This window comes from Ammodytes marinus (genome assembly GCF_949987685.1).
Source record: "Ammodytes marinus genome assembly, chromosome: 22".
NCBI classification, from domain to species: domain Eukaryota; kingdom Metazoa; phylum Chordata; class Actinopteri; order Uranoscopiformes; family Ammodytidae; genus Ammodytes; species Ammodytes marinus.
In genome coordinates this window covers 22,819,211-22,831,284 of record NC_137226.1, presented here as the reverse complement: position 1 = coordinate 22,831,284, position 12,074 = coordinate 22,819,211, and the positions used below count along the sequence as shown (strand labels likewise).

The window sequence follows — 12,074 nt, the reverse complement described above, 5'->3', positions numbered from 1 at the left end:
TTACTGGAACTTTTTAAATTACTTGGAGAACCTTTATTTTTTCAATGAACATCAAAGATTGAGTTTGCACTACTGTATACAGATAAAATAAATGGAGTGCACTGTGGGCTAACATTTTTGATAATTCAAAAATCTTGCTGGACCATTTGAGTAGGACAGTCTAGAGATAAAGTTCTGCAAGTTTGGTATCAATTGAGCAACAAATGTGGGAGGAGATACGTTTAAAGTGGCTACGAGTAACCTTTGCGGCTGGCGGCCCCTTTCGACAAAAGCGGTACTATTTTTACGACGCCAGCTGTCGTAAAGCTGTTTTCGAGCGCGTGCCGGCCATGTGAGTGTCATATGATAGGATGCAGTATAGTGCATGTCCGTGTTGAAAGTGTGAGGGCACGCAATAATTTCGGCTCTGTGAGTGGTTAGTGACACTGCATCAACTAATGCCAGTCAGTGCCACACACACCTGATTTGCAATGAGTTGATGCAGTGTCACTAACCACTCTCACGGAGCTGAAAGATTCCGTGCCCTCACAGAAAGCGAATGAACGAGAGACGGCAGTTAGTATGGATCACAATGAGGTAATGTGTTTATGTTGTTCTAAATAATGACTATTTCAGATGAATAATGGTCATCTGATGATGATGAGGCAAAGTAAACTCTTTGTTTTAGTACCGTTCATTCACTTAGGAGTAAACACTGCAGGACTACAGTCCCTGACAAAAGTCTTGTCACTTGTAGAAACAACAGCTTATAACCTGACTTTTAATTAATCCATCGGTTTTAAAAAATGGCTCATATGAAAGCTAAAACCATCCCAAATTATGTTTAATATACTAAAATAAATTTGCTTCACTGAAGAAATATTGATAATTTAATGAACACAGAAAGGTCAGATTTTGGCAAGACAAAAGTTATGTCGCCTACAGAGAGTAATGTGAAAATGTAACAAATAATTTACTTCAAATACAAAAATATGTTGTATGCATAACATCAATGAATTAAGTAGTGGTGCTGTGAGATCCATATTTAATATCTTGTATGACTTCCATGAGCTTGAAAGACTGCATCCATGCGGTTCGACAATGATTCATAAAATGTATTGATGAAATCATCAGGAATAGCAAGTCTTACATGCCTCCCAGAGTTCCTCAAGATTCTTTGGTTTGGTCTTCCATGCTTCCTCGTTCATTCTACCCCAGACATGCTCAATTATGTTCATGTCTGGTGACTGGGCTGGCCAGTCCTGGAGCACGTTGATCTTCTTCGCCTTGAGGAACTTTGATGTAGAGATGGAAGTTTGCGATGGAGCACCATCCTGCTGCCAAATGTTACCCCTTTTAGGGTTGGGAATGTAAGATGTAGCTAATACTTCTTGATATTTTAGGCTATTGATATTGCCTTCCACCCTGCAAATCTCTCGCACACCCCCATACCGAATGTAACCCCAGAACATGATTTTTCCGCCACCAAACTTAACTGTTTTCTGGGTGAATCTCGGATCCATGCAGGCTCCAGTAGGTCTCCTGAAATATTTGCGGCGGCTGTGATGGAATTCAACCGAAGATTCATCTGAGAAATCCACCTTCTGCCACTTTTTCAGTGTCCATGCTTTTAGCAGTCTGTGGGCCTTAGAAAATGCCACACATTTTTTTAATTGCCTTTTGTTTAGTGCTGGTTTATGGGCACTGATTTGACCAGGAAGGTGGATTTCTCAGATGAATCTTCGGTTGAATTACATCACATGGTTGCTACATCACATACTTCCATCTCTACATCAGAGTTCCTCAAGGCGAAGAAGATCAAGGTGCTCCAGGACTGGCCAGCCCAGTCACCAGCCATGAACATAATTGAGCATGTCTGGGGTAGAATGAAAGAGGAAGCATGGAAGACCAAACCAAAGAATCTTGCTGAACTCTGGGAGGCATGTAAGACTGCTTTCTTTGCTATTCCTGGTCGAACTGCATGGATGCAGTCTTTCAAGCTCATGGGAGTCATACAATATATCAAATATGGATCGCAAAGCACCACTGCTTAATTCACTGATGTTATGCAACATATTTTTGCATTTGAAGTAAATTATTTGTTCAGTTTTCACATTACTCTCTGTAGGCGACAAGACTTTTGTCTTGCCAAAATCTGACCTTTCTGTGTTCATTAAAATATCAATATTTCTTCAATGAAGCAAATTTATTTTAGTTTATTAAACATAATTTGGGAGGGTTTTAGCTTTCATATGAGCCATTTCCAAAACAAATGGATTTATTAAAATTCAGGTTATAAGCTGTTGTTTCTACAAAATGGATAAGTGACAAGACTTTTGTCAGGGACTGTAGTTCACTCCTGTTAAGTTGTTTACACGTCTTTGTTGTCTTTTTTTCTTTAATGGTTCTGCCCCGTTCTCAGCCATTATGACGACAAATAACTGTCTCAAACAAGGTTTCCCTTCCCTTACCTGGAGGGATAGGCTACTCAAATCGCGTTGCTGCGCTACACTGAAGTCTGCGACCAATACGAATATGTGACAGTGAAAATCGGACTGGGTGTGCGACCAGACCAAATGCAGTAATAAAAACTATATAAAAACAGCTTTCTTTGCACTGATGGTCTTGTTTGCTATTAAAGGTAATATATGATTATCATAGGAAAAATTAGGCTGTTTTAAAGATATTTAAAAGTTACTCTGGTTCTGATCTCTCTCCACTACCAGACTGGCATCACTAATTTAACTTAGTAACTCTAATGTTGTTAGGTATTTATCTTCATCTCTTAACTTAGAGTTTATGAATGACTGCACGTACGGTTGTCATATCGCGGACCCCAAACAATGTTGTTGCCTAGCAACTTGCTCGAAAATATTTCATTTTCCTGTGCGGGTACAATTGACCCAGTGCATTGTGGGGCGGTTGTGTAGGAAAAGTATCAATCGATCCATACCCAAAATCTTCCCGGAAGTTAGTACTCATCCGGGAATTTCTCACATACCCAAACTCGCATACCCAACCGTAACATACTCAAATTGAAGTCAAAATGAGTATGAGTAGGACGTTAGTATGGCTTTCCGAACACAGCGAAAAACCTAAATTTGAAAATAAAGCTGTCTCTTCCTCCCTCTATCTGTCTGCTTATCATTTTCTCTCCACTGCACACTCAGTCACTACTTGCTTAAGGGAAGCAGTATTATAACCTCATTTTGCACTTTATTATGTTTTTAAATATTTGAAGATTTTATTTAAAATAGTTATCGTAGCCTTTTTTGTTGTTGATCCAAAAATTATCCGATCCGTGACTCAAAAACCTTGACACGATCCTAACTGTGAGTTTTGTGATCCGTTGCACCCCTAGTACATTTGTCTTTATCTTTTGGGGTTGCCCCAAAAGAATAGCTGCAATTGAAGCTCTACCATAGGGTAGAATATAATAATTTGAAATGGGAACAATATTTATCTAATGTGAGAGACATAGACTATTGGTTAGTGCTCTAGAGTGTTTAAACATAATTAATAACAATAACAATAACAATAATAAATGAAAACACTTTTAGTCAGCAAAGATCAAGCAGACTCACATCAATATTGACAGGCTCAATGGTATTGATATGGACATTCGGGGCAGAGGACGAACGGTCCCGCTGGCCAAACTGGTTGCGGTGGTCCTCCTCGTTGGTCCGGAAACTGGGTGGGATGGGTATAGACTTTGAAGGAGACACAGTGGTGTAGCAAATTGACCTGAAAAAATCCAATAAATATGGAAACAATTAATAAGAGCTTTTTTATTGGAGACATTTCCACACATTTTTACTCAACCTACTTAATAAAAAAAATACAAGTTAGGCTGCATTCACACCAGATGAAGTTGTGTGGCATAAAAAAAGCAGATGATCATTCCTTTGAATGAACCCCGCCCGTTTAAGCTGTGGTGGTCAGCGCCGCAGATAGTTGTGGGGAGAAAGTAGAAACCTGCTCAACTTTTGGAGAAAGGAGGCGCTAGTGAGAAGGCCATGGACTAGGTTGTGTTTTTACTCCACCTTTGCGAAATTTAAATAAAAAACGCAAATTTTTAAGCCTTTTGACGGTGGCAAATACGGCATCAAGCTTATCAAAGAAAAAAAATAAAGACGCTGGACAATCTTTCTGGGAGCGAAGATTACTTTTTGTTTAATAGCAAGCTAGTAGCTCACCAGGCTCGGCTAGCGCCAGTGATGACCTCTCACCAACACCGATGGAGGATGACTTCTCGTCATCTATCATACAGGCCATTAAACGAAACTCTTTGAACATACGTTTTGACAACCTAGTCATCCCTCGCTGGGGTGAAAACTAGCCCGGCCGCAAACTGTCCCCGCACGAGCTGTAGTGTCTTCACAAAAAAAACTATTGAAAGCCAAGGTGTATGACCTTGAAGGGCCATCGCGAAGACAAAATATCTAAATTGTGGGTCTGCCAGAGAAGATTGAGAAGGGCTCGCCTGCAGTGTTTGTGTCGGACCTGTTGCCAAAACTCCTGGGAGCAGACATTTTATTTGATTCAAATCACTAAAATATTTGACTCGCCAGAGGAGGCATGGATCAGCGCCCACATCCAAAGTGCTGTTGCCGCAGCCACGGCTTAACCGACTGCTCATGAACAGTTCCCGGGAAGCAGTCTCTCATCTCTAACCAAACTGTACCGGCAAAGTTTATTTTTACTCTTTACCGGTAAGGTATAAGACTGCATGCTATACTATTAATATGTTATTGTTTTTACGTTGGAGTTGGACTAACGTTATTTATTTAACAGAGCAATGGTTCAACTCCCGACATGCTGTAATTTTGGCTCATTTATACTGTTTTTTTGTGCTGCTACATTAACCCACATGGGTCCAAAGTGACCCAGTGTCTATGCTGTTAAACTGGTGTTTCCCAAGAGTCCTTTCATTTCATCCTATGCCTGTATAAGCTGTTAGTGTTAGGGGTTTGAATGATATAATTGTAAATTGCTGTAATCAGAGCGATGTAATACTAAGGGCGCACTCACACTAGCCAAGTTTGCCTGTTCCGTGCTCCAGTACGATTGCCCCCCATCCCCACTCCTCCGCTGGCCTGTGCTCACACTGCTCCCAAAGGCCGTGGCCTGGGCACGATTGCTCCTTCATACATACGTCATGACGTCGTAATATGATACATACGTCATCACCAAGCGTATTCGCTGCCAGAGTTAGTAGAACAACAATGGAGAACAACAACACAAGGAACGTCTCAACTGCTTCTGCTGCTGCAGCGCTGATTTTAAGGACGTCATCCAGCTCACGTTGCGTTTCCGGGCATGTGCGCGTGTCATCTTATTAGCATCTGTACCGTGCCCGGGCACACCTCTCCGAAGTGTTCCATGGCCAAGGAAGTGTTCCGTGCTGGAATACGGATGGCGTGCTCACACTAGCCAAACGATCTAGACTTTAGGATGCAAATGAGCTCGGGCCCAGAGATGGCCTAGTGTGAGTGCGCTCTTAGCTCACTATGTGAAGGTGTTGTGGGACTGAAATTTTGTGTCTAGGTTTAGCAGTTCACTAGGCTTATGTGAAGGCCCATTGCCCAGCAGTTCAAATATATATATTTAAAAAAAATATCCTTTAATTGGGAAAGTGGAAATAGGGACGGTAGGGGATAGTTCATGAGTGTTATGAGTGGTCCTACTGACAGTTCTAATGGAAATAGCATCCAACATCTTGGAATGAAAGAGGTTTAAATAACACAGTTAAAAGAGCCAAGGTATTCTCTCATTTACAAAGCCTTCATACTGATATTATGAGACTAAGACTTAAAGCGGATACGAGTAACATTTAAATATCTTTTAAACAACCTCATGTTTCCTCTGATAATCATAAATTACCTTTAACAGCAAACGAGACCATCAGTGCAAAGAAAGACGTTTTTATATAGTTTTTATTACTGCTTTTGGTCTGGTCGCACACCCAGTCCGATTTTCGGTTCGCTCGTGCAGGCTCTATGGTCACATATCCGTATTGGTTGCAGATTTCAGTGTGGCGCTGCAACGCGATTTGAGAAGCCTATCCCTCCAGGTGAGGGAAGGGGAGCGGGAGCCTTGTTTGAGACAGTTATTTGTCGTCATAAATGACTGATAACGGGGCTGAACCATCAAAGAAAAAAAAGAGAATGCAATGAAGAAAAGCGAAAAGGGAGAGTGAGTGATAGGCGGGCGGGAGGACGTTGCCAAGCAACGTGTATACAATTTCACGAGAGCGAAACTAGACTGCTAAATGAATGAGCGGTTGGTACTAACACAAAGTTTGCTTTGCTTCACCATCATCAGATAACCATTATCTGAAATAGTCATTATTTACATCAACAACACAAACACATTACCTCATCGTGATCCATAGTCTACTAACTGCCGTCTCTCATTCATTCGCTTTCTGTGAGGACACAGCTCCGTGAGAGAGAGAGTAGTTAGGTGACGCTGCTGAATCAACTCATTGCAAGCAGGTGTGTGTACTGACTGGCATTAGTTGATGCAGTGTCAAAACCACTCTCACGGAGCCGAAAAGAGTCCTCACACTTTCAACACACGAACATGCACTATATTGCGCCCTTCTCAGTCCACGCTCACGCGCCTGGCACGAGCATTTGCGACAGCGGGCGTCGTAAAAATACTACCGCTTTTGTCCAAAGGGGACGCCAACGTGCCATCTTACTCGTAGTGCCTTTAAACATGTATATGCATTTGAGATGCAATTGGATAGGACAAACCTATCAGTCAACCATTTCAGCTAAAGCACGTGACGTTGCCATACTAATTGAGAAGAATCTTCTTTGTACACCAAAACTGACCCAAATGGTTGATTCACTATTGTGACTGGCAACATTCCGACGCTTCAGGTCACCCTGTTAAATATAAATGCACTGAACTTTGATAATCAAGGTTTTTTCCGTAATGTTTTCGATGTTGTGATAAAATAAAACCACACACATTTTCATGCAATTCAAGGTTCAAGGTATCTTTATTATCCGAGAGGGGCAATTTGTTGTACAGCCAGCAGTAGAGAAAGACAGCAAACATATAACATAAGACAACAAATAACACAAACAGATCACATATTTACATGTGGTCATGACCTACACTACAGAACTCTATACATCTGTAGTGTTTAAAATAAATTAATACAATATTATCATGAAAAACCTATTATTGTATCATCCAAATCTATTAACGTTTCATCCTTAATCACAATCTCTTTCAGAATAGCTGCAATAAGATATTTTCAATAAAAAGTTCAGGCCGAAAAACTCACCCGGCGGAGTCCGATGCGGGGATTGAAGGACAGGCTTCAGATACGGGGGTGGTTCCCTCTGAAGACACCTCCTCCTGGGTGAACGGGTGATGCTCGAAGAACTTGGACACTAGCAACAAGCTGCAAACACATCATCAAGGTTACTTATTTACTTTTCAATAATTAAATATAACTTAACTGAAGGCTGGAGTCTAAGGCTACTAGGGGTGTGAACGTTTACAAAAATGTCTAACCGTGTACACAACGGAATTTTTTTCGTGTACACGGTTAACCGTGACGTCATTGTCTTCGCGCGCCCGCCGTCATTTCCTGATTAATATAGCCTATCGCTTTCTACATGTCCACGTTCATGCAGGTTGAACAGGTGTTATAAAGTTCGGGCTACTTACGAGCTTAGTTCACGTCAACCGAGTAACTTTAATCTTTAGGTTATCTTTCATCACTCTTCCGTGGCTGTGAGTCGAGCACCGGCACGGCGACTCCCCGTGTGTGTGTGTGTGTGTGTGCGCCGATACACACACTCACACACTCGCCGAGGGACAGACCGATTCGGCAGACTAGCTTTTATCATCCCCAATTAGTTTAGGCCTACTAGTGAAGTAAAATCAATAAATGTGTGCCTCCAGAACATATTTAAAAACTTTGAAAAAAAGAACATTTTAAATTTGAAGATTTTTTTTAAAACGGTTTTCGTTTATTGATTTTTCCTAAACGGTTATGATTTAGTAAACAGTTACACGTGTACACGTGTACACGTGCACACCCCTAAAGGCTACACTAGATGGACATTCCTGGGGCAGCTTGGGCTTGCGCCTGACACAGATCAGCCCCACATTGAGGTTTAACCAATGGGAAGATGTTCTGGGATGGCTGAAAAAGGTACCATTATCGAGTCTCCTTAACGATCCGAGTCTTTATCGATATCACTATCGATACTTTTCTATTATTTTGTTGAAAGAGAACTTGTATTATTGCTTTACTTGCCTATAAGATGATCAGAGCTCAAGAGTGGACGTTTAACGGACATAATTCCATCTTTACTAACTATTTTATATTGCTGAATAAACAAGTTTTTTTATCAAAACTGAATTATTCAAGTTTCTTGCCAAAACTTTTTTTTTTTTTTTTTTACATTTGAATACATCACGATGACCTTTTATAGACCTTTGCCAAATATTCATATTACTAAGCCGACTTGAACACATCACATTTGACACCGTTAGCAACTTTTTTTAAAGCCCACCAACTCTACAGTATCTCACAAAAGTGAGTACACCCCTCACATTTCTTCAAATATTTCATTATATCTTTTTATGGGACAACACTGAAGAAATGACACTTTGATACAATGTAAAGCAGTCAGTGTACAGCTTGTATAACAGTGTTAATTTACTGTTCCCTGAAAATAACTCGACACACAGCCATTAATGTCTAAAGTGCTGGCAACAAAAGTGAGTACACCCCTTAGTGAAAATGTCCAAATTGCGCCCAAAGTGTCAATATTTTGTGTGGCCACCATTATTTTCCAGCACTGCCTTCACCCTCTTGGGCATGGAGTTCACAAGAGCTTCACAGGTTGCAACTGGAATCTTCTTACACTCATTCATGACGTCATCACGGAGCTGGTGGATATTAGAGACCTTGTTGAGTGGTGCAGTCAGAACCACCTGGAGCTAAACAACAGGAAGACTCTAGAGATGTCAGTGGATTTTAGGAGAAGCCCCCCCCCCCCCACTCCTCCCCCTCACCATCCAGAACGACACAGTGTCCACTGTGGAGTCCTTCAGGTTCCTGGGAACAACCATTTCACAGGACCTAAAATGGTGTCCCCACATCGACTCTGTCCGGAAAAAGGCCCAGCAGAGGTTATACTTTCTGCGACAATTAAGGAAGTTTAATCTGCCTAAAGATCTGCTGACCACCTTCTACTCCGCCATCATTCAGTCTGTCATCTGCACCTCCATCACTGTCTGGTTTGGGTCAGCCACCAAACGGGACAGGGCCAGACTGCAACGGACAATAAGGACTGCAGAGAGGATCATAGGAGCTGACCTCCCCTCCATCCAGGACCTGTACTAGTCCAGGGTCAGGAAAAGGGCCGTAAAAATATCTGCAGACCCCTCACATCCTGGTTATACTCTGTTCAACCTCCTCCCCTCTGGTAGGCGATACAGGGCACTGCCTGCCAAAACCAGCCGACACAAAGACAGCTTCTTTCCCCAAGCAGTCACTCTGTTGAACTCTCAGATCTCCCACATCCTGTCGCTGAAGGTCCATTAAAAATTGTGATGTACCTCATGTATATTTTCAAACTCAAATATTGTTAACACTACCTCAGCACTGATCTGCCTTGCACTGTACTTATATTTTTATATTTATTTTGTATTCTTAAATCTGACTGTGTATACAGTATCTCACAAAAGTGAGTACACCCCTAACATTTCTTCAAATATTTCATTATATCTTTCCATGCGACAACACTGAATAAATGACACTTTGATACAATGTCAAGTAGTCAGTGTACAGCTTGTATAACAGTGTAAATTTACTGTCCCCTCAAAATAACTCGACACACAGCCATTAATGTCTAAACTGTTGGCAACAAAAGTGAGTACACCCCTAAGAAAAAATTTCCAAATTGGGCCCAAAGTGTCAATATTTTGTTTTGCCATCATTATTTTCTAGCACTGCCTTAACCCTCTTGGGCATGTAGTTCACTAGAGCTTCACAGGTTGCAACTGGAACCCTCTTCCACCCATTCATGACGACATCAAGGAGCTGGTGGATATTAGAGTCCTTCCGCTCCTCCATCTCCCGTTTGAGGATGCCCCAAAGATGCTCAATAGGGTTTAAGACTGGTGACATGCTTGGCCAGTCCATAACCTTTACCCTCAGCTTTTTTAGCAAGCCAGTGGTCGTTTGGAGGGGTGTTTGGGGTCGTTATCATGTTGCAGTACTGCCCTGCGGCCCAGTTTATGAAGGGAGGGGATCATGCTCTGCTTCAGTATGTCACAGTACATGTTAGAATTCAATGAACTGTAGATCCCCAGTGCTGGCAGCACTCATGCAGCCCCAGACCATGACACTCCAACCACCATGCTTGACTCTAGGCAAGACACACTTGTCTTTGTACTCCTCACCTGGTTGCCGCTCCACACTCTTAACACCATCTGAACCAAATAAATGTATTTTGGTCTCATCAGACCACAGGACATGGTTGCAGTAATCCATGTCCGTAGTCTGTTTGTCTTCAGCAAACTTTTTGTGGGGTTTCTTGTGCATCATCTTTAGAATAGGCGTTCTTCTGGGATGACAGCCATGCAGACCAGTATGATGCAGAGTGCGGCGTATGGTCTGAGCACTGACAGGTTGACCCCCCACCCCTTCAAGCCCTTCAGCAATGCTGGCAGCACTCATACGTCTATTTTCCAAAGCCAACCTCTGTGTACGACGCTGACCACGTGCACTCAACCTTCGTAAACTGGGCCGCAGGGTGGTATTGCAACATGATAACGACCCCAAACACACCTCCAAGACGACCAGTGGCTTGCTAAAAAAGCTAAGGGTAAAGGTTATGGCCTGGCCAAGCCTGTCTCCAGACCTAAACCCTATTGAGCATCTTTGGGGCATCCTCAAACGGAAGGTGGAGGAGCGCAAGGTCTTTAATATCCACCAGCTCTGTGATGCTGTCATAAATGGGTGGAAGAGGGTTCCAGTTGCAACCTGTGAAGCTCTAGTGAACTACATGCCCAAGAGGGTTAAGGCAGTGCTGGAAAATACTGGTGGTCACACAAAATATTTACACTTTGGGCCCAATTTGTAAATTTTTTCTAAGGGGTGTACTCACTTTTGTTGCCAGCAGTTTAGACATTAATGGCTGTGTGTCGAGTTATTTTGAGGGGACAGTAAATTTACACTGTTATACAAGCTGTACACTGACTACTTTACATTGTATCAAAGTGTCATTTATTCAGTGTTGTCCCATGGAAAGTTATAAAGAAAAATGTGAAGAAATGTGAGGGGTGTACTCACTTTTGTGAGATACTGTATATACCGTATATATATTTATATTTTATTTAATTCTTAATCACTAACTGACTGATTGCACCATTTCTTCCATCTCTTGAATTGTTGTTGTGTATTTGTTTTTGTTCATTTGTAATATTGTTTACTTAACAGTATTTTTAATGTTTTAGTTTTTAGTGAATGTTGTACTTGGAGAGCAATGGTTGCCGAAGTCAAATTCCTTGTTTGTTTACGCAAACCTGGCCAATAAAGCTGATTCTGATTCTGATTACGCTCCTCCACCTTCCATTTGAGGATGCCCCACAGATGCAAAATAGGGTTTGGGTCTGGAGACATGCTTGGCCAGTCCATCACCTTTACCCTCAGCTTCTGTAGCAAGGCAGTGGTCATCTTGGAGGTGTGTTTGGGGTCGTTATCATGTTGCAATACTTCCCTGCAGCCCAGTTTACGAAGGTTGATTGCACTTGCTCAGGGTCATATCCAGAGGTTGGCTTTGGAAAATAGACCTATGAATACTGCCAGCATTGCTGCAGGTCTTGAAGGGGTGGGGGGGTCAACCTGTCAGTGCTCAGACCACACGCCACACTCTGCATCATACTGGTCTGCATGGCTGTCGTCTCAGAAGGGAGCCTCTTCTAAAGATGATGCAAAAGAAAGCCCACAACAGTTTGCTGAAGACAAGCAGATTACAGACATGGATTACTGCAACCATGTCCTGCGGTCTGATGAGACCAAGATAAACTTATTTGGTTCAGATGGTGTCAAG

The 12,074-nt window shown here is 42.1% G+C and overlaps 1 protein-coding gene across 1 annotated transcript in view; it reads right to left on the bottom strand.

Annotated features, from left to right (window-relative positions):
* braf (B-Raf proto-oncogene, serine/threonine kinase) overlaps positions 1-12,074 on the bottom strand; it is a 115,064-nt gene that overhangs the window by 67,245 nt on the left and 35,745 nt on the right. Inside the window, exons 7-8 of the mRNA XM_080050984.1 lie at positions 7,283-7,402; positions 3,564-3,723 (exon numbers count right to left, since the gene is read on the bottom strand). Of these exons, the coding sequence (XP_079907110.1) occupies positions 3,564-3,723; positions 7,283-7,402 (280 nt within the window). The remainder of the gene's footprint in view (positions 1-3,563; positions 3,724-7,282; positions 7,403-12,074) is intronic.